Source organism: Thalassophryne amazonica, chromosome 11, assembly GCF_902500255.1.
Source record: "Thalassophryne amazonica chromosome 11, fThaAma1.1, whole genome shotgun sequence".
Taxonomy (NCBI): domain Eukaryota; kingdom Metazoa; phylum Chordata; class Actinopteri; order Batrachoidiformes; family Batrachoididae; genus Thalassophryne; species Thalassophryne amazonica.
This window is the reverse complement of record NC_047113.1, coordinates 1508306-1536045: the sequence shown is the minus strand read 5'-3', so window position 1 is coordinate 1536045 and position 27740 is coordinate 1508306. Positions and strand designations below refer to the sequence as shown.

The 27740-nt window shown below is 42.4% G+C and overlaps 1 protein-coding gene across 1 annotated transcript in view; it reads left to right on the top strand.

Annotated features, from left to right (window-relative positions):
- Positions 1–27740, top strand: part of aff2 (AF4/FMR2 family, member 2) — a 689661-nt gene that overhangs the window by 647656 nt on the left and 14265 nt on the right. The window contains exon 23 of the mRNA XM_034181164.1: positions 12455–12507. Coding sequence (XP_034037055.1) covers positions 12455–12507 — 53 coding nt within the window. The remainder of the gene's footprint in view (positions 1–12454; positions 12508–27740) is intronic.

Here is a 27740-nt window from a genome sequence, read left to right as displayed (position 1 = left end):
ATAACAACACTTTACTGTTGTGAAGAAGCACAACAAACACGGCGAATAACAGTTGTAGGCAAGTAGTCAATTCACAAAAAATGTGTCACGTGGGCAGGCTCGAAGATAAGAGACGTCCGTCCAAAGCAGAACCGGAACCACACGATTTCCTCTGCCACTGAACCCCGGGAATACTGGAGCCGCCAAGTCCCGAACACCCAGGTGGCCACTGCCTCCGCTTGTCGGATCTGGTACTGCTGGCGAGGAACAAAAACAGTTAGATGTGGGTGCGTGTGCACCCAGCAACACGTATGGTGGGAAAACCACCTCCACCTCTCATTGAAAAAAGAAACAGAATATCTGCTGTCCAACACACACAAGCAATAGATATTCCTGTCAGAACACAGTCAGCTGAGATCGTTACCTCCCTGGTAGAGCGATATCTCGGCAAAGAAGTGGAGATGACGTCTTGCAGATATACCGCTGCGGATCAGATGATTGGTAACAGCTGTCGTAGGTGACAGCTGTCACCCCGGCTTCTCCTGTGAGATGGCAGCGCCCTCTGGTGCCTGGAGCCCGCACTCCAGGCAGGGTGCCCTCTGGTGGTTGTGGGCCAGCAGTACCTCCTCTTCAGCGGCCCACACAACAGGACCCTTAGGAATATTGATACAATGCCTTACTGTGACCGCTGCAGAAAAAGAGGAAAATATAAATTTAAAAAAATTACGAGAACAGGAAGAAAAAAGTCATATTTTACAAAAGACCCCCCCCCCCCCCCCCCCCCCCCCCCCACACACACACACACACACACACACACCAGGTACAGGACACATTTCATAAATAAAATTCATTAGCATAAACACTCATGTAAAAAAAAAAATCATCTTACTGCTGAATTTCTTCACTTCAGGGAGCTTTGGTGGATGCTGTCCACTCTGACAGATTGGTGCTAATCCATTATTGTACCTTTAACTTGTAGCTGCTTCTTTAATATAACAGCCCTGTGTCCCAGCGCACTTCAGCACATGCATACAACACTGAACACTGTAAACCCCGGACTTTTTACACACAGGGATGCACTATGCACTGTCTTCAAGGTCTGCCTTTGACTGTGCACTGTGACAAAGTTAGAATGATAATTCTTTGTCTGTTGTAAGGTTGGAGTGTGTAATTGCACATCTTGACATATTGTCAGGAGATACCTATTTGTTTCAGTGTTTGACATCCAGAGTCTCCTGTGAAAACTGCATCCTCCCCAGTGTTGTTAAAACTGGGATTTTTTGTTTGTTTGTTTTGTCTTTTTTATGTCATTTTACCCCATTAACAGCAGAGGAACAATCTTAATATTCTGTGACACTTCCACAGGCAGTAAGAGTTCAAAGTGGTTGCCTGAAGAATACTGAAGATTTTAGACAGGGGTCAGTTGGGTCAAAATTCTATTATATTGCCATTCAGTAGTCACTTTCTCTCTCTCTCTCTCTCTCACAAACACACACACAACATTTTTAAGTGACACGTACATATCCTCCATTTGTTTGTCTGAAATGCTTCTTTTTAGGTTTATACAAAGTAAATACAAAATAAAACAAAAAAGTTAAAAACAGAAGAAATCAAAAACAAAAACAACAAAATCATCAAAAAGGGAATGAGTCTTTTGTTCATGTAAAAGATTTGTGAAAATAAAATCTGGCCTACAGTTTCTTCCATTTCTTCCAGTGTGACACAAATAAGTCAAATTTATGTATGACAGATGCTGTCAGCTTTTCCATTTTATAAATGTCCAGTGTGATGTCCATCCAGCTGTCTTGTGATAGCCATTTCAGTGTTATATGACCTGGGAAAGCAAGGCCATGTTTTTTTTTGACTCATACCCGAAGAAAGGCTGAAAAAAAAAAAAATATATATATATATATATATATATATATATATATATATATATATATATATTTATATATATATATATATATATACGAGGTCTCTTAGATAATAAACCGACCCTTTTATTTTTTTTTTAACTATATGGATTTGATTGACATGCGATTACACCAATCATGCTTGAACCCTCGTGCGCATGCGTGAGTTTTTTCACGCGTGTCGGTGACGTCATTTCCCTGTGGGCAGGCCTTGAGTGAGATGTGGTCCCGCCCTCTCGGCTGAATTCCTTTGTTTCACACGCTGCTCGAGACGGCGCGCGTTGCTTTATCAAAATTTTTTCTGGACCTGTGAGGAATATCCGAGTGGACACTATTCGAGAAATTAAGCTGGTTTTCTGTGAAAAGTTTAACGGCTGATGAGAGATTATGGGGTGTTTCTGTCGGTGTAAGGACTTCCCACGGAGCGGGACGTCCTGCAGCGCTTCCAGGCGCTGTCGTCGGCCTGTTTCGAGCTGAAAACATCCTAATTTAAGGCTTAATTCACCCAGGACGTCATGAGAGAACAGAGAAGATTCAGAAGAGGCCGGCATGAGGAATTTATGTGGACATTCCACTGTTTAAGGACATTTTTTTAATGAAAGACGTGCGCGCAAATTCGCAGAGTCGTTTCCGTGACGACTCGGCAAATCTGTGTGCGCCGCGACAGGAAAAACACCTCCGTGTTGAAAACCATTTGTAGAATTCAGGCGGCTTTTAATGGCTTTCAACAAGTGAGTAACTGAGAAATTGCTTAACAGTTTGGGCATGTTCCAACTTGCCCGTTAAGATTTCCAACGGAGGTGTTTTTCCTGCCGCGACCCCCCGCGGTCGGGTCCGGCCCGACATGCGACTCTGCCCGCACGTTCTTTCATTACAAAATGACCGTTAACAATGGAATGTCCGAATAAACTCCTCATGCCGACTTCTTCTGAAAGTTCTCTGTTCTCTGACGACTTACTGCGTCAACAGAGCCTGAAATGTGGAAGTTTTCAACTTGAAACGGCGAGACGCTGCCGCCTCGAAGCGCAGATCGCCGTCAGGCGCCGTGGACCATCCTTAAAGCGACACTACCAGACCAAAATCTCTCATCAGCCGTTAAAATTTTTACCGAAAACCAGCTGAATTTATTGAATGGTGTCCACTCAGTTGTGCCTTACAGTTTTGAAAAATTTTTTATCAAACAAAGCAACAGTCTCTGAGCCATTCCTAAACAATGAAAAAAATCAACGAGCGGGTGGACGACTCCTCACTGAAAGACTGCCCACAGGCGAATGACGTAACCGACAGGCGTGAAAAAACTCTCGCATGCCCACGAGGGTTCAAGCATGTCTGATGTAATCACACGTGATTCAAATCCATATGGTTTTTGAAAAAAATAATAAGGTCGGATACTTTTCTAATAGACCTCGTATATATATATATATATATATATATATATATATATATATATATATATATATATATATATATATATACACTCAACAAAAATGTAAACGCAACACTTTTGCTTTTGCTCCCATTTTGTATGAGATGAACTCAAAGATCTCAAACTTTTTCCACATACACAATATCACCATTTCCCTCAAATATTGTTCACAAACCAGCCGAAATCTGTGATAGTGAGCACTTCTCCTTTGCTGAGATAATCCATCCCACCTCACAGGTGTGCCATATCAAGATGCTGATTAGACACCATGATTAGTGCACAGGTGTGCCTTAGACTGCCCACAATAAAAGGCCACTCTGAAAGGTGCAGTCTTGTTTTATTGGGGGGGATACCAGTCAGTATCTGGTGTGACCACCATTTGCCTCATGCAGTGCAACACATCTCCTTCGCATCATCCGTGAAGAGAACACCTCTCCAACGTGCCAAATGCCAGCGAATGTGAGCATTTGCCCACTCAAGTCGGTTACGACGACGAACTGGAGTCAGGTCGAGACCCCGATGAGGACGAAGAGCATGCAGATGAGCTTCCCTGAGACGGTTTCTGACAGTTTGTTCAGAAATTCTTTGGTTATGCAAACCGATTGTTTCAGCAGCTGTCCGAGTGGCTGGTCTCAGACGATCTTGGAGGTGAACATGCTGGATGTGGAGGTCCTGGGCTGGTGTGGTTACACGTGGTCTGCGGTTGTGAGGCTGGTTGGATGTACTGCCAAATTCGCTGAAACGCCTTTGGAGACGGATTATGGTAGAGAAATGAACATTCAATACACGAGCAACAGCTCTGGTTGACATTCCTGCTGTCAGCATGCCAATTGCACGCTCCCTCAAATCTTGCGACATCTGTGGCATTGTGCTGTGTGATAAAACTGCACCTTTCAGAGTGGCCTTTTATTGTGGGCAGTCTAAGGCACACCTGTGCACTAATCATGGTGTCTAATCAGCATCTTGATATGGCACACCTGTGAGGTGGGATGGATTATCTCAGCAAAGGAGAAGTGCTCATTATCACAGATTTAGACTGGTTTGTGAACAATATTTGAGAGAAATGGTGATATTGTGTATGTGGAAAAAGTTTTAGATCTTTGAGTTCATCTCAAAGAAAATGGGAGCAAAAGCAAAAGTGTTGCGTTTATATTTTTGTTGAGTGTATATTTATTTATTTATTTATTGAACTTTTTGCTGGTCACTGCTAAAAAGGCCATGACTCTTGAAAATATCTTTCAGTGTGCCATGTATTTCTTTCTAAACGTCTGCAATGACTGGATAGTCCCACAAAATGTGAAAATGCTTTGAAATCAGAGTTCCACAGTTTATCCAACAAACTGAACTTCCGTGATAGTGAGATTTTTTATAAGGTGTAATAAGATATGTAGCAGGATCCAGAAGAATATAATATGTGTTTTAGAACATTTAAAATGATTACTTGTGGATAATTTTACCTCAAAGAAGGGAACCACCTATTTGAAGCATAGGTACTTTAATTTAAACATTCATTAATTAATCAGTCTCAATTTAATTAGTCTCAATCTTTCAGTCGTACGTTCTGCAGGTCGGATCCGACACCCTCTGTAAAACCATACAAAATCACAGACAACTTCACACATTTAAACATTTATTTAACTCAGGCAGGAGTTAAATAACAGGACATATCACAGTAAGCAATTTGATGATGACGAAGTTCAATGAGCAATGATTATATGACATTTGTGTAGTTTGGTATAGTTGCAGGAATTTAAGAATGAATTTCGTCCTAATCAGCAGGGAATTTACTTTGGTATTTATTAACGTGAGAGATGGTTAGTACTGGTGGATAGAGTTCATTAAAGCCACTGTTTTTATCTGACAACGTAGCCCAGTCTTATTTTGGAGGCACTGTGCGGTCGGTCTCCGTAGGTCAGGTGCTGGAATCGTCTCGTTTTCAGTCGATGATCCGTCCGTCACACAGCTGCTTCAGGGACCTTGACAAAGAGACTCTACCGGTCAACCCGCCTGGTTTTGTTGGTTACCGGGGACGCTTTCCGTTGTTATGCTGTGACTTGCGGCGGCGGTTCAAATCGCTGTTGACGTCTCAGCTGATCTGGATGTTTTCATCTCTGCAGCGCTTGTAGTCTGGGATCATCAGAATAAAGGTTTGAGTGTTTATTCTCTATCCAAAAAAAAAAAAAAAAATTTGTCTTTTGTCGTCGCCTTTGAAAGCCGGGTCAAATCAAAAACTCAATACAAAAATAGTTGACTTTGTGAGAAAAATGTTTACAAGAGGAATTTGGAGTTTAAGAAGAAAAAGGTTTTAATGTGAAAAATTGTCAAAGGAAGTTAACCCTATAAAGCCCACCCTGTGAAATAATTGTCAGAAAATTCTATTTTTTTTTTTTATTTTTTTTTTGAAACAAGAGTCTTTATTGGACCTTTTAACAAACCCACCAAAGAAAAAACAAAAAAAATAACAAAAAACAAAAACCTTTTTGCATATATGAGTTTTTATTTGTATCATATTTGCTACATTGGGCGTTCTAGCATAAAAACATCCATTTTAAATCCAGAGCAAACATAACATTTCAAACCTATAAAATGCTGCATTTTCTTAGGGAAATTACTGTGGATCACATGTTTCAGGCAGCCATTATGAATGTCTCATCTGAAGGCCCTCTGATGCATAAGATACTGATACAGATCTGGTGGTTTGTCTGTGCACTACAAGTATCTCATTGTATACGATGGGTTTTTTTGGGGAGAAAATAGCACACTGATGAAGCAGACATCTCAAAAAATCCTGTATCATATATGATACACTTGGCGTTATAGGGTTAAATGCGCCTGTGCCGTTAATTTTACAAAAGCTGAAAAGTTATTTGTAGAAAAAAAGAAAAAGTGATTTTTTTGTTGGCGCGCACAAACAAGAAATAAGTTTAACACAACACGTGGTTGCAGACAAAGGGGTCGTAAAATTTTTGGACAGCTAGGCCGCATCTCGAGACCCAAGAAAAGAGAGCGTAATGGAAGAGCGAAGAGGAAGAGTGGAAGAGCAAGAGCCCGATTCCCCGGGGGTGCCTGCTTTAAAAGGGTTAAAAGCTCCACCCCCAAGAATTTTGGGTACTGTAGATTTCTTCTTCATTCCTTTGTCTACTTTTCTAATAAATCAGGATCTGTTATTCTTAAATTCCCGCTTACAAACCAAGCAAGTCCTGTATTGCAAAACTCTAGTAAACAAGGTTTTCTGTGGAGTTTTCCATGGAGATACCACACAACACAATTTATAATCAGAACACAAGATACAATATATATAAATCTCACGTGTAAGGTTAAATGGTCACATGTTGTTTGTTTTTTCTTTTCTTTTTTCTGTTACAATAATAAAATGCACTTTTTAAATGTGGTTACAACTTTATAACACTGTACATAATTGTTACATGCCCTTCCCCAATTCTTCCAACAGGGGTCACTCTTGTTCCATGGACTGGAAAGGACTGGGTTTTGGATTTCATCACAAAATGTGAACTCTGTCAATTTGGGGTCGATTTGAAAAGAAAAACTGGACTGTGATCAATTCTTCAGTTAGATATACTTACTGGAATCTTCAATCACAGATATGTCTTTCTGTGGCCTGTTTTTTTATGAGAGAGGAGCTGGCACATCTGGCTTGGGATCTTGATAAGGGATTCACACTCTTGTGAGGAATGCACTTTAGAGAATCTTAAATCCTGGAAAGGGCGGGGGTTTATGACACCGAGCCGAGGGTCTCTCTTTGACACCTGGAGATATACCAGGCCTTGCTGTGTTGAATTTCTTCTTTTGAAGAAATTTCATGACCTCTGCTTGATGCAAACTTAGGACGCTGAATGTTGGTACAACTTTACGCTACAGATACCTTATCAAGCTTTTCCAATTAAACTCCCTCCAGTTATGGGAGCTGGTGCACTTCTATTGGTGTCTCCAAATTCCAGTCCATTCCTCCTCAGATATGATTAGCCCTGCTTCTTTCTCCCATTTTATTTTAATATACATTTGTGCTCATACGTTTACATACCCTAGAAGAATTTTTGACTTTTTGGCCATTTTTTAGAGAATATGAATGATAACACAAAACTTTGTTTCACTCATGGTTAGTGTTTGGGTGAAGCCATTTATTGTCAAACAAGTGTTTACTCTTTTTAAATCATAATGACAACACAAACGACCCAAATGACACAGATCAAAAGTTTACATACCCCAGTTCTAAATACCCCAGTTCTTAATTGACCCCTTTAATATCAATGACAGCTTGGAGTCTTTTGTGGTAGTTGTGGATGAGGCTCTTTATTTTCTCTGATGGTAAAGCTGCCCGTTCTTCTTTGCAAAAAGCCTCCAGTTCCTGTAAATTCTTGGGCTGTCTTGCATGAACTGCACATTTGAGATCTTCCCAGAGTGGCTCAATGATACTGAGGTCGAGAACTGAGATGGCCACTCCAGAACCTTCACTTGATTCAGCTGTAGCCAATGACAGGTCAACTTGGCCTTGTGTTTTGGATCATTGCCATGTTGGAATGTCCAAGTATGTCCCATGCACAGCATCTGATCTGATGAGTGCAAATTTTCCTCCAGTATTTTCTTTTAACATGCTGCATTCATCATGCCAACAATTTTGACCAAGTTTCTTGTGCCTTTGTAGCTCACACATCCCAAAAATATGAGCGATCAACCATTATGTTTCACAGTAGGTATGGTGTACCTTTCATCATAGGCCTTGTTGACTCCTCTCAAAGTGTAATGTTTGTGGTTGTGGCCAAAAAGTTAAATTTTGGTTTCATCACTCCAAACTGTGGAGTGCTGTGTGGCATATTGTAAGCGGGATACTTTGTGGCATTTAAGTAGTAATGGCCTTCTTCTGGTGATTTGACCGTGCAGTCCATTTTTCTTCAATTTCTCCATTTCTTCATTTCTCCATTTTTGTTCTTATTGTGCATCTTGAAACAGCCACACTGCTTTTTTTCAGAGAGTCCTGGGTTTTTCTTTTCATCCCTAACAATATTCCTGGCAGTTGTTGCTGAAATGTTTGTTGGTCTATCTGACTGTGGTTTGGTTTCAACAGCATCCCTTATTTTGCACTTCTTAATTAGAGTTTGAACACTGCTGACTGGCATTCTCAGTTCCTTGGATATCTTTTATATAAGATAAGACTTTATTGATCTCACAGAGGAGAAAGTCACATGTTACGTCAGCTCTTAAGAAACACACAAGGTGAGTGCGAGTAGAGGAAAATGTGTTATGTTTCGGACGCGGTCGGAGCACCGACCCAGCGTTTGAAAGGACCCAGCATAAAATAAGCAGAGCACGGTTCAAAGGATAACAGAATTTAATAAACATAACAGTGAGATGCAGTGCTAAACAACTAAAAAAGTCCGCGGTCTGGTGAGGTGGAAACACGGCGCGCTCTTAACAGCGCAAATGGTCCGGAGCCACAGCAGTTCGGACCCAGGGACCCCGCCGACACCCCCCAGGTGGCCGCGACAAACCGAGTCTGTGAAGAAAGAAAACATGAGGTGAGTCCAACTCCACACAGAGAGACACAACTCAAAGGTGCACGCAATCAGCAAACACTTCCTGGCTTAAATCTATACATCAGCTTCTCACCCTGCAGGCACGGATCAACTCAGTTCAAATCTCCACTGCAGCAGAAGCTGATTAGACAATTAGCATAACGTGACAGCTCAATAACACAAGGTGTGAGGGACACCAAATCTACTGTCATTACTTCATAAAAGTCACCAAAACAAAATTACCTCAGGAAGTGTGCTGAAGAGCGTGAGACCTCACCCAATCCTCCTTCACAGACTGTGGCGTCAAACCTGGAGCGGTCTCTGCGTCCGTGATGGTGAGATTGTTCTCCTGACGTCGATCTCACATGTCTGCTCACAAGGTCGAGTCTCTGGCAATCACACACTGTGCATTCAAGGTTTAAATGCAGCAATCTCTGATTAAGACAAAATACACCACAGCTGTGAGTCCTGATGACCTGCATGTGAAAACAAGCCTCAGGTGTTCAGGGTGAGGTCCTAATGCTCAGCCACTCAGTCCTGAATGCATACCACCTGGTGGGAGAAACAGAAAACAAAACCCAAGCCAGCCAAACACCCCAGCCCACAACAGTACCCCACCCTCACGGGAAGCCTCCTGGCGACCACACGGACCTGGGCCAGAAAAAACAAAGCCCGCCTCCAGGGACCATGGCTGGAATGTTGGCTGGGAACAAAAAACACCTCCTGCAGCTTCAGTTTCGGCTCCTTGTGCTGACGATCCAGCTGGGAAAGGCCCGTCTCCAGGAGCTGTGCGTTACTGTGCTCTGACGACAGCTCCATCATCAGCTGCTCCACCTGCAATGTTAATTTCTTCATGCAGTCATTGATCATCTCAATGTTGAGCCTCTCCAGCTCTTCCCTCAGCTGGATAATGCACGCTTCCAGCCACCTCTTCTCTGTTAACAGGGAACTCCGTGCCGAGACCATTACTCTCATCCTGGAGCTCATCCTTTCCCACCCTGAGCCTGTCTGCAGCAGACTGCTCCGCAGCTGACACTCCAGTGCAGAGACATCCTTTGTTGACTTTAATGGTCTTGCCCTCTGTTTCATTTAGCAAACCTGTTAGAGTCTCCACCTTTGCGTTCATTCCTGTCGACTCTTGCTTTAGTTGTTCACTTTGCATAATTTTGGCCAGGAGTTCTTGAACCTGTGCACTCAGCCTTCTTCCAACTGTGTGTTAAAGTCTGCTTAGTCATAAAACAAAAAAAAAGACAAACACAAACAACCATACCAACCCCCCCCACCCCCCCCTCCCCAGAGGACCGTCCCATCAAACCCCGGGAAGAGGAGAAAAGAAAAAACACAACCCACACAGCCTGGAAGCGCTGCAGGATGTCCCGCTCTGTGGGAAGTCCTTACACCGACAGAAACACCCCATAATCTCTCATCAGCCGTTAAACTTTTCACCGAAAACCAGCTTAATTTCTTGAATAGTGTCCACTCGGATATTCCTCACAGGTCCAGAAAAAATTTTGATAAAGCAACGCGCGCCGTCTCGAGCAGCGTGTGAAACAAAGGAATTCAGCCGAGAGGGCGGGACCACATCTCACTCAAGGCCTGCCCACAGGGAAATGACGTCACCGACGCGTGAAAAAACTCACGCATGCGCACGAGGGTTCAAGCATGATTGGTGGAATCGCACGTCATCCAAATCCATATAGTTAAAAAATAAATAAAAGGGTTGGTTTATTGTCTAATAGACCTTGTATATATATATATATATTTATATATATATATATATATGTATATATATATATATATATATATATATATATATATATTTATATATATATATATATATATATATATATATATAAGTATATACAGTATGCATATATAAACATGGTTGGAATTTAAAAAAAAAAAAGGAGTAGCATCTTATTTACAATATGTGAAGTGGAGTTTAGATGTGATGACAGCATGGGCCCAGGCACCTCCCTCAGCCACAAAGCGCATTGGTTCAAATTATTTTTTAAATGCTATCACAATTTGGCTCCAGAACCACTTAGGGAATTTATAGGGAGACCAAACAGCAGCAGGACAACAAGAGGTAGCTTAAATCATAACTGTACTATCCCCAAGTGCAGAACCTCGTTTGGACAGTCAGCCTTTTCTTACAAAAGCTGTAAACTCTGGAACTCACTGCTCACAGATATTAAGGCTGTCAGCGAGTTGAAAATGTTCACCTTTAAACTTAAATCTTGGCTTAAATCAAACCAAAACTGTACCCACCAGTAAACATATGAGAGTGAATGAATGAGATGAGATGAGAGTTTGAATTGCACTGTTGTATTTATTATAGATGTTCAAATGTAAATTAAGATGTTTTTTAGGTCGTGTTAGAGTAGAAAAGCCTAACCAGGGACGGGAGTTGTAAATTAGCACTTGTTGCTATACTCTGTATGCATCACATCAGCTGCAAGCTTTGACTTGTAGCTATGTCTGACTGTATTGTCCCTGTCAAATAAACTAATAAATAAATAAATAAGGTGACACTAGTGCTGGAATTTGTAAGCAAGTTGTTATTGCACATGGTTTGTAGACAGATTAATATTGCACATGATTTGTGGACATATTATTGCATATCCCTTTCTTGTTTTGTACAGTTAAGTTACCTTTTCCTGCAGATCATTTGGCAATTCTTGTACCAATTTGTTGTTACCTAATGCTTTCCTTACGACTCAGAAACCGGAAATATCAGTGCAGCACTGGATGAAAGATGCAAGGGTCTGTCAGGAGCCCAGAAACTCACTGAACTTTTACACACAGACACACACACACACACTGATTACAAGCAAACAGATCGCAGGTGATGATGGATACCTTTAGTAGTCATTCAAACCCATTTGTGTCAACTTGTGTGCATGTTATCAGGCCAAATCACCAGGGCGTGTAGACCTTTGATCAGTGTCCTTTGGGTAGTTTCTGTTGTCATTATGATTTAAAACAAGTAAACACAATTTTTTGACAATAAATGGTTTCACCCAACCGCTATCTATGAATAAAAAATTTTTTTAGGTTATTCATATTCTCTGAAAAATGGCCAAAACGTCAAAAATTCTGCCAGGGTATGTAAATTCATGAGTACAACTGCATGAGGTTGTGTGTCTTCTAAGATTCATTATTGCTTCATACATGTATAAAATGTTTTACCACTAGTATCTGAATTATATGCTTTTCTGAACTGGGTCAAAATTGAGTGCTCTAATCCTGTTGAAAAGCATACAGAATTACTGATTTTGTCATACAGAATCCAAAAATGCATTGTTTGCCCCATCTCTGACTTTCCATTAAGCCACTATGTCCAGAAGGAGGAAAGGTCAAAGCATATTTGGTCAAAGTCGAATTTACCAGTTTTGCCAGATGATCTGTTTTGAACAATTTTAGTATCTAATAATATGTTGTCTGACATGACAGATTCAGCTCGGCTACTCTCAAAAGCCTAATGGCAGCCTTTGCACCTGGTAGCCATTATGTTGTTACACACTATCATTTCTCTTTCATCATTGTCTGACCTCTCCAGAAACTGCACTGTACTTTAATAACTTTGTCTTTTTGTGCCCCAGAATTCAGCCAAGAGCTCCCATCAAGCCCCTTCTCCCTGGAGGACCAATGGGAAGTAAGTCTGTCCACACGTAAATACGCTGTGTCTTCCACATTTACAAACAGATCATTGAGAATTTGGAATTCACCAGAACTCGACTGCAAAATATCATGCCGTCCCTGACCGCCTCAGGCTCAAACAAACCCCTCAGGAAACAAATAACGGGATTGATTTGTTGAAGAAAAAGACTGGAGGGGCCACCAGTGATGGCTGAGAAGAAGTAGTGGAGGGAGTGATGATGGATGGAGTGGGAGAAGTGTGGAGGAGCCATGGGTGTGGAGCTAATGAGTCTGGACAACTCTAATGCTGCACAAGGGCATGTTTGAAGCTGTGTGTGTGTGTGTGTGTGTGTGTGTGTGTGTGTGTGTGTGTGTGTGTGTGTGTGTGTGTGTGTGTGTGTGTGTGTGTGTGTGTGTGTGTGTGTGTGTGTGTGTGTGTGTGAGAGAGAGAGAGTCACAGCCACAGTGCAGACGTTACATCACCGCAGACACACAGTCAGCTGGAGCTGTTTGTCCTCAAATGATGAATGCTCATGTTAATAAGCTCATGATAAGCTCCTTTCCGGCCTCGTGTATGTTCAGCCACATCTGCTCCTTATTTCCATGGTGCATGTGATGGCACTACTACTGGTATTCCAATTTTGCCAAACGAATACAATTTTCCCAGATATTGAACCTAATCTTCCACGTACAAATGTTTTTTCACCTGGAAAAACTTCAAAGTCTGGCAAAATTTCACTTTATTTATGATTAATTCATAGGAGACTGTAGTCTCACATGAACCCACTGTGATATTGCGGGATTTGACCACTCACGGGGACCTCCATTTAATATATACACAACATAACTTCACACGTATTAATGGTGTACGGTTTTGTTTTCAGCTGCAATCACCAAAGCGGCCACAAAAAGGTTTTTTTTTGGTTCCTGATGGAGAAGAAAAGGTGAGGAGGTAGGAGACGTCGTGTCGATAAGTGTTAGCCTGCACAGCTAACCAGAGTAGCTCCATTCTCTCGCCTGCAAAACCACCTCGACACATTTGTGCTCCGGATCATAAACAAACCACAACACGTCCACTTTCCCACCACATCGTCACTTTTTATTTGCATTTTCACTTTGTTTGCATGTAATTTGCCCAAAACCCTGTTGAAAATATTACGTGATAGAAATGACATCATATGTGTCATATTGTACCCCTTTAGCACCCGCCCCCAAACAAGACTGTGCTGCCCTATTCTTGTCATTTTGGATGTGGCTGCGGCCATCTTTGTAGTTTTATTTTGTCTTATCTGACTGAGTGACAGATGACCCAAAGACTGGATGGGCATACTCCCAGGATCCCTCCAGGATTCTTGTGAGAGTGAAGAGCTGGTCAGTTGTTTCACGGCCAGGACAGAACCCGCTTTGTTCCTCTTCAATCTGACATTCGACAATCGGCCTAACCCTCCTTTCCAGCACCCTGGAGTAGACGTTACCAGGGAGGCTGAGTAGTGTGATGTCCCTGTAATTGGCACACACCCTTTGGCCCCCTTTTTAAGTATGGGGACCACCAGCCCTGTTTGCCACTCTTTAGACACTGTCGCAGACCTCCATGCATGTTGAAGAGTCAATCAATCAATCAACTTTTTTTTTATATAGCGCCAAATCACAACAAACAGTTGCCCCAAGGCGCTTTATATTGTAAGGCAAGGCCATACAATAATTATGAAAAACCCCAACGGTCAAAACGACCCCCTGTGAGCAAGCACTTGGCTACAGTGGGAAGGAAAAACTCCCTTTTAACAGGAAGAAACCTCCAGCAGAACCAGGCTCAGGGAGGGGCAGTCTTCTGCTGGGACTGGTTGGGGCTGAGGGAGAGAACCAGGAAAAAGACATGCTGTGGAAGGGGGCAGAGATCGATCACTAATGATTAAATGCGGAGTGATGCATACAGAGCAAAAAGAGAAAGAAACAGTGCATCATGGGAACCCCCCACAGTCTACGTCTAAAGCAGCATAACCAAGGGATAGTCCAGGATCACCTGATCCAGCCCTAACTATAAGCCTTAGCGAAAAGGAAAGTTTTAAGCCTAATCTTAAAAGTAGAGAGGGTATCTGTCTCCCTGATCTGAATTGGGAGCTGGTTCCACAGGAGAGGAGCCTGAAAGCTGAAGGCTCTGCCTCCCATTCTACTCTTACAAACCCTAGGAACTACAAGTAAGCCTGCAGTCTGAGAGCGAAGCGCTCTATTGGGGTGATATGGTACTATGAGGTCCCTAAGATAAGATGGGACCTGATTATTCAAAACCTTATAAGTAAGAAGAAGAATTTTAAATTCTATTCTAGAATTAACAGGAAGCCAATGAAGAGAGGCCAATATGGGTGAGATATGCTCTCTCCTTCTAGTCCCCGTCAGTACTCTAGCTGCAGCATTTTGAATTAACTGAAGGCTTTTTAGGGAACTTTTAGGACAACCTGATAATAATGAATTACAATAGTCCAGCCTAGAGGAAATAAATGCATGAATTAGTTTTTCAGCATCACTCTGAGACAAGACCTTTCTGATATTAGAGATATTGCGTAAATGCAAAAAGGCAGTCCTACATATTTGTTTAATATGCGCTTTGAATGACATATCCTGATCAAAAATGACTCCAAGATTTCTCACAGTATTACTAGAGGTCAGGGAAATGCCATCCAGAGTAAAGATCTGGTTAGAGACCATGCTTCTAAGATTTGTGGGGCCAAGTACAATAACTTCAGTTTTATCTGAGTTTAAAAGCAGGAAATTAGAGGTCATCCATGTCTTTATGTCTGTAAGACAATCCTGCAGTTTAGCTAATTGGTGTGTGTCCTCTGGTTTCATGGATAGATAAAGCTGGGTATCATCTGCGTAACAATGAAAATTTAAGCAATACCGTCTAATAATACTGCCTAAGGGAAGCATGTATAAAGTGAATAAAATTGGTCCTAGCACAGAACCTTGTGGAACTCCATAATTAACTTTAGTCTGTGAAGAAGATTCCCCATTTACATGAACAAACTGTAATCTATTAGACAAATATGATTCAAACCACCGCAGCGCAGTGCCCTTAATACCTATGACATGCTCTAATCTCTGTAATAAAATTTTATGGTCAACAGTATCAAAAGCAGCACTGAGGTCCAACAGAACAAGCACAGAGATAAGTCCACTGTCCGAAGCCATAAGAAGATCATTTGTAACCTTCACTAATGCTGTTTCTGTACTATGATGAATTCTAAAACCTGACTGAACCTCTTCAAATAGACCATTCCTCTGCAGGTGATCAGTTAGCTGTTTTACAACTACCCTCTCAAGAATCTTTGAGAGAAAAGGAAGGTTGGAGATTGGCCTATAATTAGCTAAGATAGCTGGGTCAAGTGATGGCTTTTTAAGTAATGGTTTAATTACTGCCACCTTAAAAGCCTGTGGTACATAACCAACTAACAAAGATAGATTGATCATATTTAAGATCGAAGCATTAAATAATGGTAGGGCTTCCTTGAGCAGCCTGGCAGGAATGGGGTCTAATAAACATGTTGATGGTTTGGATGAAGTAACTAATGAAAATAACTCAGACAGAACAATCGGAGAGAAAGAGTCTAACCAAATACCGGCATCACTGAAAGCAGCCAAAGATAACGATACATCTTTGGGATGATTAGGAGTAATTTTTTCTCTAATAGTCAAAATTTTGTTAGCAAAGAAAGTCATGAAGTCATTACTAGTTAAAGTTAATGGAATACTCAGCTCAATAGAGCTCTGACTCTTTGTCAGCCTGGCTACAGTGCTGAAAAGAAACCTGGGGTTGTTCTTATTTTCTTCAATTAGTGATGAGTAGAAAGATGTCCTAGCTTTACGGAGGGCTTTTTTATAGAGCAACAAACTCTTTTTCCAGGCTAAGTGAAGATCTTCTAAATTAGTGAGACGCCATTTCCTCTCCAACTTACGGGTTATCTGCTTTAAGCTACGAGTTTGTGAGTTATACCACGGAGTCAGACACTTCTGATTTAAAGCTCTCTTTTTCAGAGGAGCTACAGCATCCAAAGTTGTCTTCAATGAGGATGTAAAACCATTGACGAGATACTCTAACTCCCTTACAGAGTTTAGGTAGCTACTCTGCTCTGTGTTGGTATATGACATTAGAGAACATAAAGAAGGAATCATATCCTTAAACCTAGTTACAGCGCTTTCTGAAAGACTTCTAGTGTAATGAAACTTATTCCCCACTGCTGGGTAGTCCATCAGGGTAAATGTAAATGTTATTAAAAAATGATCAGACAGAAGGGAGTTTTCAGGGAATACTGTTAAGTCTTCTATTTCCATACCATAAGTCAAAACAAGATCTAAGATATGATTAAAGTGGTGGGTGGACTCATTTACTTTTGGATGAGTCGTCTCATCCAAGACAGCCCCTCCACACCCACAGCCTTCAGCATTTCTGGATGGATTTCATCAACCACTGGGGTTTTGCCACTGCTGAGTTGTTTGACTGCCTCAGTGACTAACACCATGGAAATTGATGATGATCCCCAGCAGCTTCCAGCTCTGCCTCAACTACAGCGGGCACTCCAGTCTGATACAGGAGTTCCTCAAAGTGCTCCTTCCAGTGCTGGATTACATCCTCACTTGTCCCATCCTTACTGTAGACAGCTTCACAGGTTCCCTGTTTTCCTCTACTGAGGTACCTCATGGTTCACCAGAAGCACCTTGGTGCCGGCCAAAAGACCTTCTCCATGGTTTCTCCAAAGTCCTCCCACACCTGCTGCTTTGCCTCCCTCACAGCAGAGGCCACCACCCTTCAGGCCTGTTGGTACCTTGCAACTGCCTCCAGAGTCTGTCCTGAGATCTGACCTTGAACTGTGAACTGGAAGTAGTTTTTGAAAAATAATGTGAGTGCAGCATCTCAGGAGCTTCTCATTGGTTCATGACAGCACTGAGACACTCCTTCATGTACTCCGTGGGCCAGGTAGGCCATCCACGCACCCACCCACCCCCCACTACTCTCCGCCATTGGGTTCAACTACTTCTTTGGACCTTCTAGAACACCAAAATCAGGTGCCACCATCGTCAAACTCAATTGGTCCTTCCAGTGGCAGCCATTTTCAAAATGGCCGCTACAAACTTGACTAAAGCCCAATAACCTATTTCTGGACCTCTTTTTTTTTTTTTTTTTTTTACTGTTAATGACTTTTAAATCCATATTGGAGTGTAAGAGGGGTATTTTGGGGTTTGCTGGATAAATGTGGTGTTTGGCGGGCATATTGGATTTCAAAATGGCTGCCCAAAAATTTAAAAATGCTCTATTTTGAGTATTAAAGCACATAGAGACATGATCTTGGTGTCTAAATATAGGTTTTCAGACCCAAGGAATCCATTGGTACCAACTAAAATGGTCTGCTGTCAGTGGCCATCTTGTATTTTCAAGATGGCTTCCTGTTAATTACATTTCATGGGCTACGTATTGTTATTTTAAACCATATAATCTATATATATGGCAAATATGGCATATATATGGTATATGGCAAAGACAAACAAAGCCAAGGGGTTTGCCCACCTGGTGAAAAGGGTAGATGATGCCCTGCTTCCATCTGACAACACCTTGCTTATTCAAGATGGCAATGCTACATTCCACTCAATGACAAATATCCCAGAAAACCTCAGCCTGATTGCTCATATAGTGTTTGACACTATGCCTGTGACTGACTTTCTGTTCAGCACTGACATGTATGCTGAAGATTCTGTGAAAACCCAGGAAAGGGACCGGAGACGCTCAAGTGAGAAACTGATAATATCTGGCCCAAAGACAAAACGTCCAGCAAACTGGAAGAACTTCCTGCAAAATGATGACAATAAAACGCAACTTCCTGTTTACTTCCGGGGGTGTGGCCTGCTGCTGACCCTGCGCTCACTGTTTGTTTCACTGTTTGTCTGTTAGCGTTATTAAATTTGTTTTAATGTATTTTTTTAAGCAGTTCATTGGTTTAATGTGGATGTGACCTGTCAGAACTTCACTGCACTTTGCACTTTGGACCTTATCGTCGCAATGAAAACCGGACTGCTGTAGATCATTTTCTGCCTATCAGCGTTTGCGCACGGGAGCTGCCTCACAAGCCGGCAAAGCTTCCTTACTTACACCAGAGAGCATCTTTTGTCACTTCGCTCACCTGGTGGAGTTCCTTCAGTTTGTCTACCTGCGGACTGTCAGGAAATCCGACGGCCTCTTAAATGTCTGGGGAAGAGGAAAAAGCGTGGCTCCAGGGGAGGCGTGAGGCACCGACTCTGGAGACGCCGCAGCAGATTCCCGCTGCCTGTCATCACTCTAACATCCGCTCGGTAAACAATAAACTTGATGAACTTGTGTTGAGAGCCGAGCATGACAGTGAATTTACACAGAGTAATCTTGTGTGTTTGACGGAAACATGGCTTAAAGATCATCACGATACACCGAGCCTGTCAGGCTACACCGCTGTCAGAGCGGACAGGGACGTGCGCACTGCACACAAATCCATCAGAGGGGGTCTGTGTTTGTTTGTGGATAACAGCTGGGCCACACATACGAGAGCAAGTATGCACACCTGACTATGAGATACTGACTGTATCTTTTAGACCCTTTTATCTTCCGCGGGAGTTCGGACAGATCACTGTCATTCTCGTATACGTGTCCGGTCCAGATGACGACGCAGCAGGAGAGAGAAGAGCAGAGAGCTATAATAATGCACTCACCCGCTCTGCTGACCAGCCCGTTTTCATTCTGGGTGACTTTAACTCCTGCAGTCTGTCTGACCACCTGCCCACTCTACAGCAATATGTAGACTGTCCTACACGTCTGCATCGCATGCTTGACCGTTGCTATGGCAACATCCCAGAGGCTTATAAAGCGGTATGCAGACCGCCTCCTGGAAAATCTGACCACAATGTGATTCATCTTTTGCCTGAATACAAAGCTGTGGTCAAAAGAATTAAAACAGTTAATAAGCAGGTACAGGTGTGGTCCGAGGAAAGCAAAGAGCAACTCAGAGACTGTTTTGATGAAACAAACTGGGACATTTTCTTTGAATCCTGTCTGGATAGAGACGAACTCACTGACACCATCACATCTTATATTAAGTTCTGTGAGGATAACGTGTCAGAGACTAAAACTGTGAAAATATTCCCAAATAACAAACCCTGGCTGTCCAAACAATTGAAAATCTGTCTTAATGAAAAGAAGGCAGCCTTCTGCTCTGGTAATGTGCAATTAATGCAGGAAAAAGGAGACAGCTGAGAGGGAATATATTTAAGGCAAAAATTGAGTACAAGAATAAAGTAGAAAGTAAATTTTTCAGTGGCAATATAAAACAAGCCTGGGAAGGTCTAAATACACTGATGGGCAAATCCAGTAAGAGATGTGATGCTCTTACAACCATTAATCAATGTTTTGTTGATGAGTTAAACCGTTTCTTCTGTAGATTTGATAAAGTGGATGATAAACAGGAATAAAATCTTCCAGCAGGAGCTCCCACAGCTATCACTGAGGATGACATGGCTAAAAGTCTTTCTAAACTGAAGCCAAACAAAGCCACTGGCCCAGATGGCCTGAAAGCCCGTCTACTCAAAGACTGTGCTCCTCAATTAAAAGGAGTCTTTTCCAGATTGTTTAATTCCCTTCTTGTCACAGGAGTGCCCAAATCTTGGAAATTCTCCATAATAAGGCCTATACCAAAAAAAAGCCAGGGGCAAGCAAACCTGAAGATTTTCGGCCCATTGCCATAACCTCCATATTATGTAAAACTATGGAGAGAGTTTTAGTTGACGTCCTGACCACCACAGTGGTCAGTGAACTAGACCCTCTGCAGTTTGCCTATAAGAGGGACAGAGGTACTGATGATGCCGTACTGATCTTACTGGACATGATCTCAAAGCAGCTTTCACTTACTAAAGCATACACTCGGGTTTTGTTTGTAGACTTCAGTGCAGCTTTTAATTCTATGAAATTACATATTCTTCTGAAAAGGCTGATTTAAATGTTGAAAAGGGCCTGATGCTCTGGATCAGAGACTTTCTGTCTTGTCGCCCTCAAAGAGTTTGTGCTAACAACATTCTGTCAGGAGAGCTCATCATAAGCACTGGCTGCCCACAGGGTAGCGTTCTTTCACCTCTGCTCTTCTCTCTTTTTACAAAAGAATTTGCAGTTAATGACACAAACTTTAAACTGATTAAATACGCGGATGACATGGCCCTAGTCGTCCTGCTACAGAAGTGTGACTCCTCTGGCGAAGCCTCCTATCTCGCTCACATTAAGGCTCTTGAAGCTTGGTGTCTCGACAGCCAGCTGGAAATCAATGTGTCTAAGACAAAGGAGCTTGTTTTTCACACAAAGCAAGAACTGACCGTGCAGCCAGTTTCACTCGATGGCCAGCTTGTTGAAACGGTTGAAACTTTTAAATATCTTGGTACAGTTCCTGTCAGTTTGAGCTCTTGAAGTCTGGGAGGCGCTACAGTTCTTTCAAAAAATCTTTTATACCAAATGCCGTCACCATAATGAACTCAAAAAAGTGACCACTCCACAAATTAAACCTGAACTGCTTTACTTCTGTTTTATTTGATTTTATTAGATCTTACTGTACGTTTTATTTATCTTACTAAGTCTTATTCTACTTCTTCCTTTACTTCCATGTATTTTATGTATCTTATTTTTGTTTTATTCGTTTGTTTGTATGAATGTTTTATGACTTGTTTTTTTGTCTTTTTTGTGCTGGTGAGCCAAAGACAATTTTCCACATCGGTGGACAATAAAGAATTATTCTATTCTATTCTAACTTGTCGAAACAATGGCAGGAATATGGTCAAATGATTCTTTCGGGCCAAAACTGATTGACAGGAGTATCTTAGTAGTCACACAGGGCCACTGCTTCCATTTAGAAAGCCAGGATGGCAGCTCAATAGTCAGAACAGAGATCAATTCCTTGTACTCCACACAAGAGGAGACGGACACCAGGGTTGTACTCTACTGCCTCTATGCACAAGATCAAGGGTACAAAACAGTACGTGTACGGTCTCCTGACAGTGACATCTTCTTCATTCTTCTTCACCATGCTTCAAAAATGATCATTACAGTGCTGTTTGATACAGGTACAGGTGACAATAAAAGACTGATTGATGTAACCGAGCTTGCAGGCACATATGGGCAACCACTTTGCACAGCTCTGTTGGGACTCCATGCCTTCACTCATTGGGACTCAACAAGTGCCTTCAAAGGTATTGGCAAAGTGAGGCCTCTCAAGCAAGTGTTGAGGTCTCATGAGTTCCATGGTATTGATGAACTTGGAGACAACTGGGAAGTTAAAGACACTCTATATGCAGACATAGAGAAGTTCACCTGTATCATGTATGGCAAACCACATTCAACCTCAGTTGATGAGCTGCGTCATGACCACTTGAAAGAAAAGGGCCCCAGATGGAACAATAAATGTTGACAGACATATTGACCTGTGCCAACTGCCTCCATGCAGGAAAGCTCTCATACAACACATAAGAAGAGCAAACTGTCAGGTAGCCTTCTGGAAGCGAGCCCACATTGCTCAACCCTCAGTCCCCAAGTCTACAGAGGGTCATGGCTGGACATATTTGGATGGCAAACTACAACCATTATGGTTTGAAGGACCTCTTATCCCCCATGATGTGGCGCAAGAGGATGATGGTGTAGAGAGCAATGATGACTACAGCTCTGATGAGGATGATGCAGTAGAGAGTGATGAAAGTGACTGTGATGTTTTGTCAGAAGACAGTGACAGTGATGATGACAACTAAACTGTGAAAGAAATGGTATTCGAATATTAGAGTTGATGTGTCACATATAACACGCTTTGAATAGCAATGTATATCGAGTGATGTAATTTCATGTAAGAGTGACAGTTATGTTATCCCAGAAGAGAGTGACAGTAAGGATGAAAACTAAACTGTGAATGACATGGAATTGTAATATTAGAGTTGTGTTACATATTAGCCTTATGTATTACATACAACATTAAGTAACAATGGTAAATATGTTTAAACTGTCTAAATTTGTATTTGTTAGTATGTATTGTATTTTATTCCTCTTTAGTCATATACCGGTACCATCTGATGTAATAAGAGTGTGATATGTTAATAAACTATGCAGAAACATTGTCATATCAAGATTATTCCACATTTCCTGTATATTTGTTTTGTTAATTGTTGTGTAATTTGTGTTTGTATCATGGCCCAAGCAGAGGTTCACCCCTTTGAGTCTGGTCTGCTTGAGGTTTCTTTCTCATAGGGAGTTTTTCCTTACCACTGTTGCTCTGGGGGTTAGTAAGGTTAGACCTTACTTGTGTGAAGCACCTTGAGTCAACTCTGTTGTGATTTGGTGCTATATAAATGAAAATAAATTGAAATTGAAATTGAGAATTCAAATCCTCGTTTTCAGAACCATGTCATTTGAAACCGTGAATGTGGCTGATTTCAAAATAAAATCAGTCACGAAAACTGGGATTTTGAAGGTGCCTGTGCGATTTATGAGGCCTTACTTAAAGTTGATGTCAGGGGGAAAATAAAGTGATTTTTTTTTCTTTTTTTTGTCTGGGTCTTTAAAACATTTCACCCCTGTTTGTTTGCTTGTGAACAGCCTAGAGCCCACAATTTTTCAGACATCATTATGAAATTTTTACTGAAGATTCATATCCTGATAGGCAATAACTGATTCAATTTTCAAGGTCAAAGGTCAAAGTTGGGAAAAATCTTGGGAACTTGAAAAAATCCCTATCTTTAACATTGAGTGAATTTTTTAAAAATTCATAACTGTCAAAAAATATTAAATTTCTTCCATATTTGAGAGCATTATGTGTGATGGTATCCCTTATTGAAAGACAAAGTTTGATCCGGTGTCGCAGACCGGACAGAGTTTGATCCGGTGTCCCAGACCGGACAGAGTTTGATCCGGTGTCGCAGACGGGACAGAGTTTGATCCGGTGTCGCAGACCGGACAGAGTTTGATCCGGTGTCCCAGACCGGACAGAGTTTGATCCGGTGTCGCAGACGGGACAGAGTTTGATCCGGTGTCGCAGACCGGACAGAGTTTGATCCGGTGTCGCAGACCGGACAGAGTTTGATCCGGTGTCCCAGACCGGACAGAGTTTGATCCGGTGTCCCAGACCGGACAGAGTGTCGCGGCTCGTCTTTAGTCTTCTCGGGATGTCTTCTTTTAGATAACACAAACTAATTGCAAGTGATATGCTAGAAAAAGGACACAACACTTTAGAATAATTCAGCCTTAAGCAAGATAAAATGCACAGAGTTTTTAAGTTTATTTAAGCCTTCGACACAGAGCTTAGACAAACTGAGTCCTCTAGAGAGACTGAATATGACAACCGCGCTCGTCTATTTATTGGAGACCCGCGGGCATCGCTCCTCCTTCAACTTTTTTATTTATTTCATTCCTAAGACATGGTTTTCTATTGGAAGCGTCCCCTAGTGAACCCTAAGCAGGTGTTAGGCCATTATTTCAATGTGACAAATGCTCCCATTAAAACATGAAGGATTTACAACTGATTTTTTTAAAAGACCTTCAGCCACAGGTGCAGCTGGCCTGAGCCCCCCCCCGCACGTGGCCTCAGTCACACGTGCAGCTGGCCTGAGGCCCCTGCACGTGGCCTGCGGGAAAGCACCTAAGAGGCCTTGGAAAGCCCCTGACAGACTGAATGACTAATAGAGCCCTTTTTTTGGGTTGAACACCTGCTAGTTCAACCAGAGGACATACAGTTCGGATCAGGACACTTGATAGTTCATCACAGTTCAAATATGGACCTAAAAATTCTTCTACAGTCCCTCCTCTGGGACTCGAAAGAGTCCCATTACTTCAACTATACTCTTGGGTTGTTTACTGACAAGACATCTTCATTTGTGCATTGCAATAATAAAAAAGAAAAACACATCACTCGACTTACTGATAACTCTGGTGCGGATATGAATATCAGTGATACTTCACACGGTAAATATATTGAAGTGCAGGTGAACCTACATACTAAGGCACAAGGTGAGCAATTAGCCGGATTATATCAACGCAAGGTGACATTCAAACATTGAGTTTTGGTGTAATTCAAGGCACTTAAAATGGCCACATAAAACAAGTTACATCAACCTCTTAATCATGGCAAAGTAAAGGCTTCACATTGACATCAGTGCAACCAATCATCTTCTGGCATCTATTGACTCACTCAACCAGAGGCTCCAACCCATTATACTTGGTTCTACATATTATTTTGTTAAAGCGTCACACATTTATTATTTAAATGCATCAAATAACCCCTACGTTACCACTATTTAGTCAACCAATCAAGAAACTATTCTAAGGTTAGCGCAGCTATGTCTAGTTAAATGATAAACACAATAAATGGTTTCCCTTCATGTCCGTCCTTAAGTCATTTGCCTTAGTCAATCATATAATGGTTTTCATTATAGGCCATTTCTCAACATTCTCCACTTTGTTTTTCTTCTTTTTCAGCTTGTTTTCTAATGCCCTTTTTGGCCAGACGCCAAATTTAGGCGATGCATGTCTCTTGAGGCATGCTATAATTTAAGAAAAAAGGGGTCCCTATGGTGCATCTTTACTACTAAATCTACAAACACGCCGTGTAAGGGTCCCCTTTTTATAACTTTGCAATGTGATATCTATGTGTATGCATTTAGCTTTATCTGTGTTACGCAGATGATGGTAAGGACAGACATTTACCCAACTTTCGTTACTAACATATATCCTTCTTTGTTTTTATTTACACTCAGATTTCTGAAACCAGTCCGCAATTCAAACTCAAGAACCAAGATCATAGTCCGTGTTCAGTGCCATTACGTCAGTCCGCGCTCCTCAGCATTTACTCAGCATCTGAAGTTTTGGGAGAAGTTGGGGAACATGGGGAGGTTGGCCTTTCAGGGGTAGTGGGGGAAGGATCAGGAATTCTGGCTTTCAGACAGTCGTGCAGTTCTCTGATGGATCTTTCCAGCTCCTTGTGCTGCTTGGCCAGGTTGTACAGGGCCCCCAGAGAATTCTTGCCCACATTCAGGGTGGTGGTGGCCAGTCCTAGCTGCTCCCTTTCCATATGCTCCATCATGCTGGCTAGCATGTCCATACTAGACTGAAGACCACACAGTTGAGTATGGAGGCCCTCCTGAGCACAAGAGATGTTGGCATTGTCACGGTGTATCCTGAACAGGTATGCAGCTGTCTGACTTAGTTGTGGCATGATTTCCTCAAATAGCTCATGGGGAATGTGATTTGTGAGGGGCAGGAGCTGCTCCAAGGTTTTTGGAACAGACTCTTGTGGAAGACAAAGCTCTCGAACCAAGATTGCCATGTCCAGTGGGGTGACCATGACCAGATTAAGGTTGTGCAGTCCAGGGGACAGGAAGTACAAGGGGGAAGGCATTTCGTGTGTGGGGGGAGTATTGTTGATGTCGCACAGGCAAGTGGTTGGGACACTCTGGGCATTTAGTAGCCTGTACAAAGCTCCCCTCTGTCCTGGTGGGTGAGTTCGACTAAGGTCCACCCCTGCTGATCCTCCTCCAGAGGTACTGGGCTGATCAGAATATCTCTCCTGCCTTGGGGGTGGAAAGCTGGGGACAGGTCCTAGCAGTGAATTGGGTCTAGGATGCACTCGGGCAGTTGCTGCATATGGCCGACCTTGGCTGCCTCCCCTGGAGGGTATCGTTGCCACTGGCACATGTGACTGTCTCCATGGCATCTGCGGAAGGGGTGTGTTCCTGAGTCCAAAGGGTCCTTCAGGTGATGGTGGAGTCCTCGGGCCGACTCTTGCTACAGGCAGATTCTGTGAAGCCGTCATCGCCAGGTGCTGGAACGATGAAGATCCTTCTGTTGCCAACTGGTTTAGCTGCTGGATGGAAGGCGGCTGTGGCGACCAATCATGTCTCGACCATCCCTCCTGTATATCCTCTCCTCCAAACAGTTCTGAGAGTCCAATCAGACTTGATAGAGGCAGATCAGGCATAGGTCCCTGATCAGGGGAGTCTGGTCTCTCAGCCATACTCCTGTGTCCTAGTAATATACATATACGTTCATTATTACAGCTCCATGTCATTCTTTCAGATATTGTCTATCCTATCCCTCATTTTGTGGGTGCATGTGTGTGAATGTAAATGTGCGTGCATGTCTTCTTCCTCGTCTACAATATCACCAAGCACGGTCCATCCCAGTCCTCCCTATCTGGGGTATATGCCACAATATTAGGGAGCTGGGGGCTGTCGGGGAGGATAATTGGTATTTCATCCATTTCCATATATTCTGGTTCTCTGTCTGTTTCGTTTGTGCTTTCTTCTAGGGCTCGGATGGCTAGCAGTGGGAGCTGTCCTACTGTGGATGAAATCAATTTACTGACCAGAAATTTTATCAAGGGAATACCACAACATATTACCAGCAAGACCGCCACCCCTGTTAGTGCCAAGATTACACCTATCTGGTATAACCAGTCTTTCCATGATATCCACCCTCTCCTTAGAGTCCCAAACAGTGCAAACAGTGGGCCAATATTCATTCCATTCCCTACAATGTATCCAGAATCGTCAGTTTCATTTCTCCCTCCTATGGAGTTACTTAACAGTTCCTGTTGCATCTCTTCAAGTGTGATTAAGAGCTCTGTCAAATTTCCGTCTTCCCCTGTACGCATGGGAATAGCTGTGCAACATTCGGTGGCTTTGATCATAATACAAACTCCTTGTTCATCAGCCATCATCATCTCGATAGCTAATCTATTTTGCATTGTCATTAGCGAGGTGGCGTGCAGTTGTTCGGTTAAGGCTCCTACTGCTGCCAATGTCCAGTTCAGGTATCTTTGCTGATTATACCACAAGTAATTAATCCACTGCACCTCCTGGAACCTAGAACGGATTTTTGGAGTAACCCCGAACAGAGCCAATGCCCATGCCCATTTATCCGCATCTTCATCTGCTTTAACTCTGCTACTGTCTATGGCTTCTAACTGTCGGGGTATCCCTTCTGGTATCCCGTTTCTTACTGTGATGTTGTAGTCTGTTTTAAACTTCATTATTCCTCTTTTCTTACGAAGTTTCTGTGGCATGGGTTGTATTGAGTTCGGCATTTCAATTACTGTTATTGCTCCTGTGAGCATCACAGGAGCACAAAGGCCTTTCCAATTCGGGGACAGCGATGACAGGAGTTTCCTTTTTTGTCCGCATATCCAAAAGATGTCAGCTAAGGGTACCGTTCCCTTAGCTAAA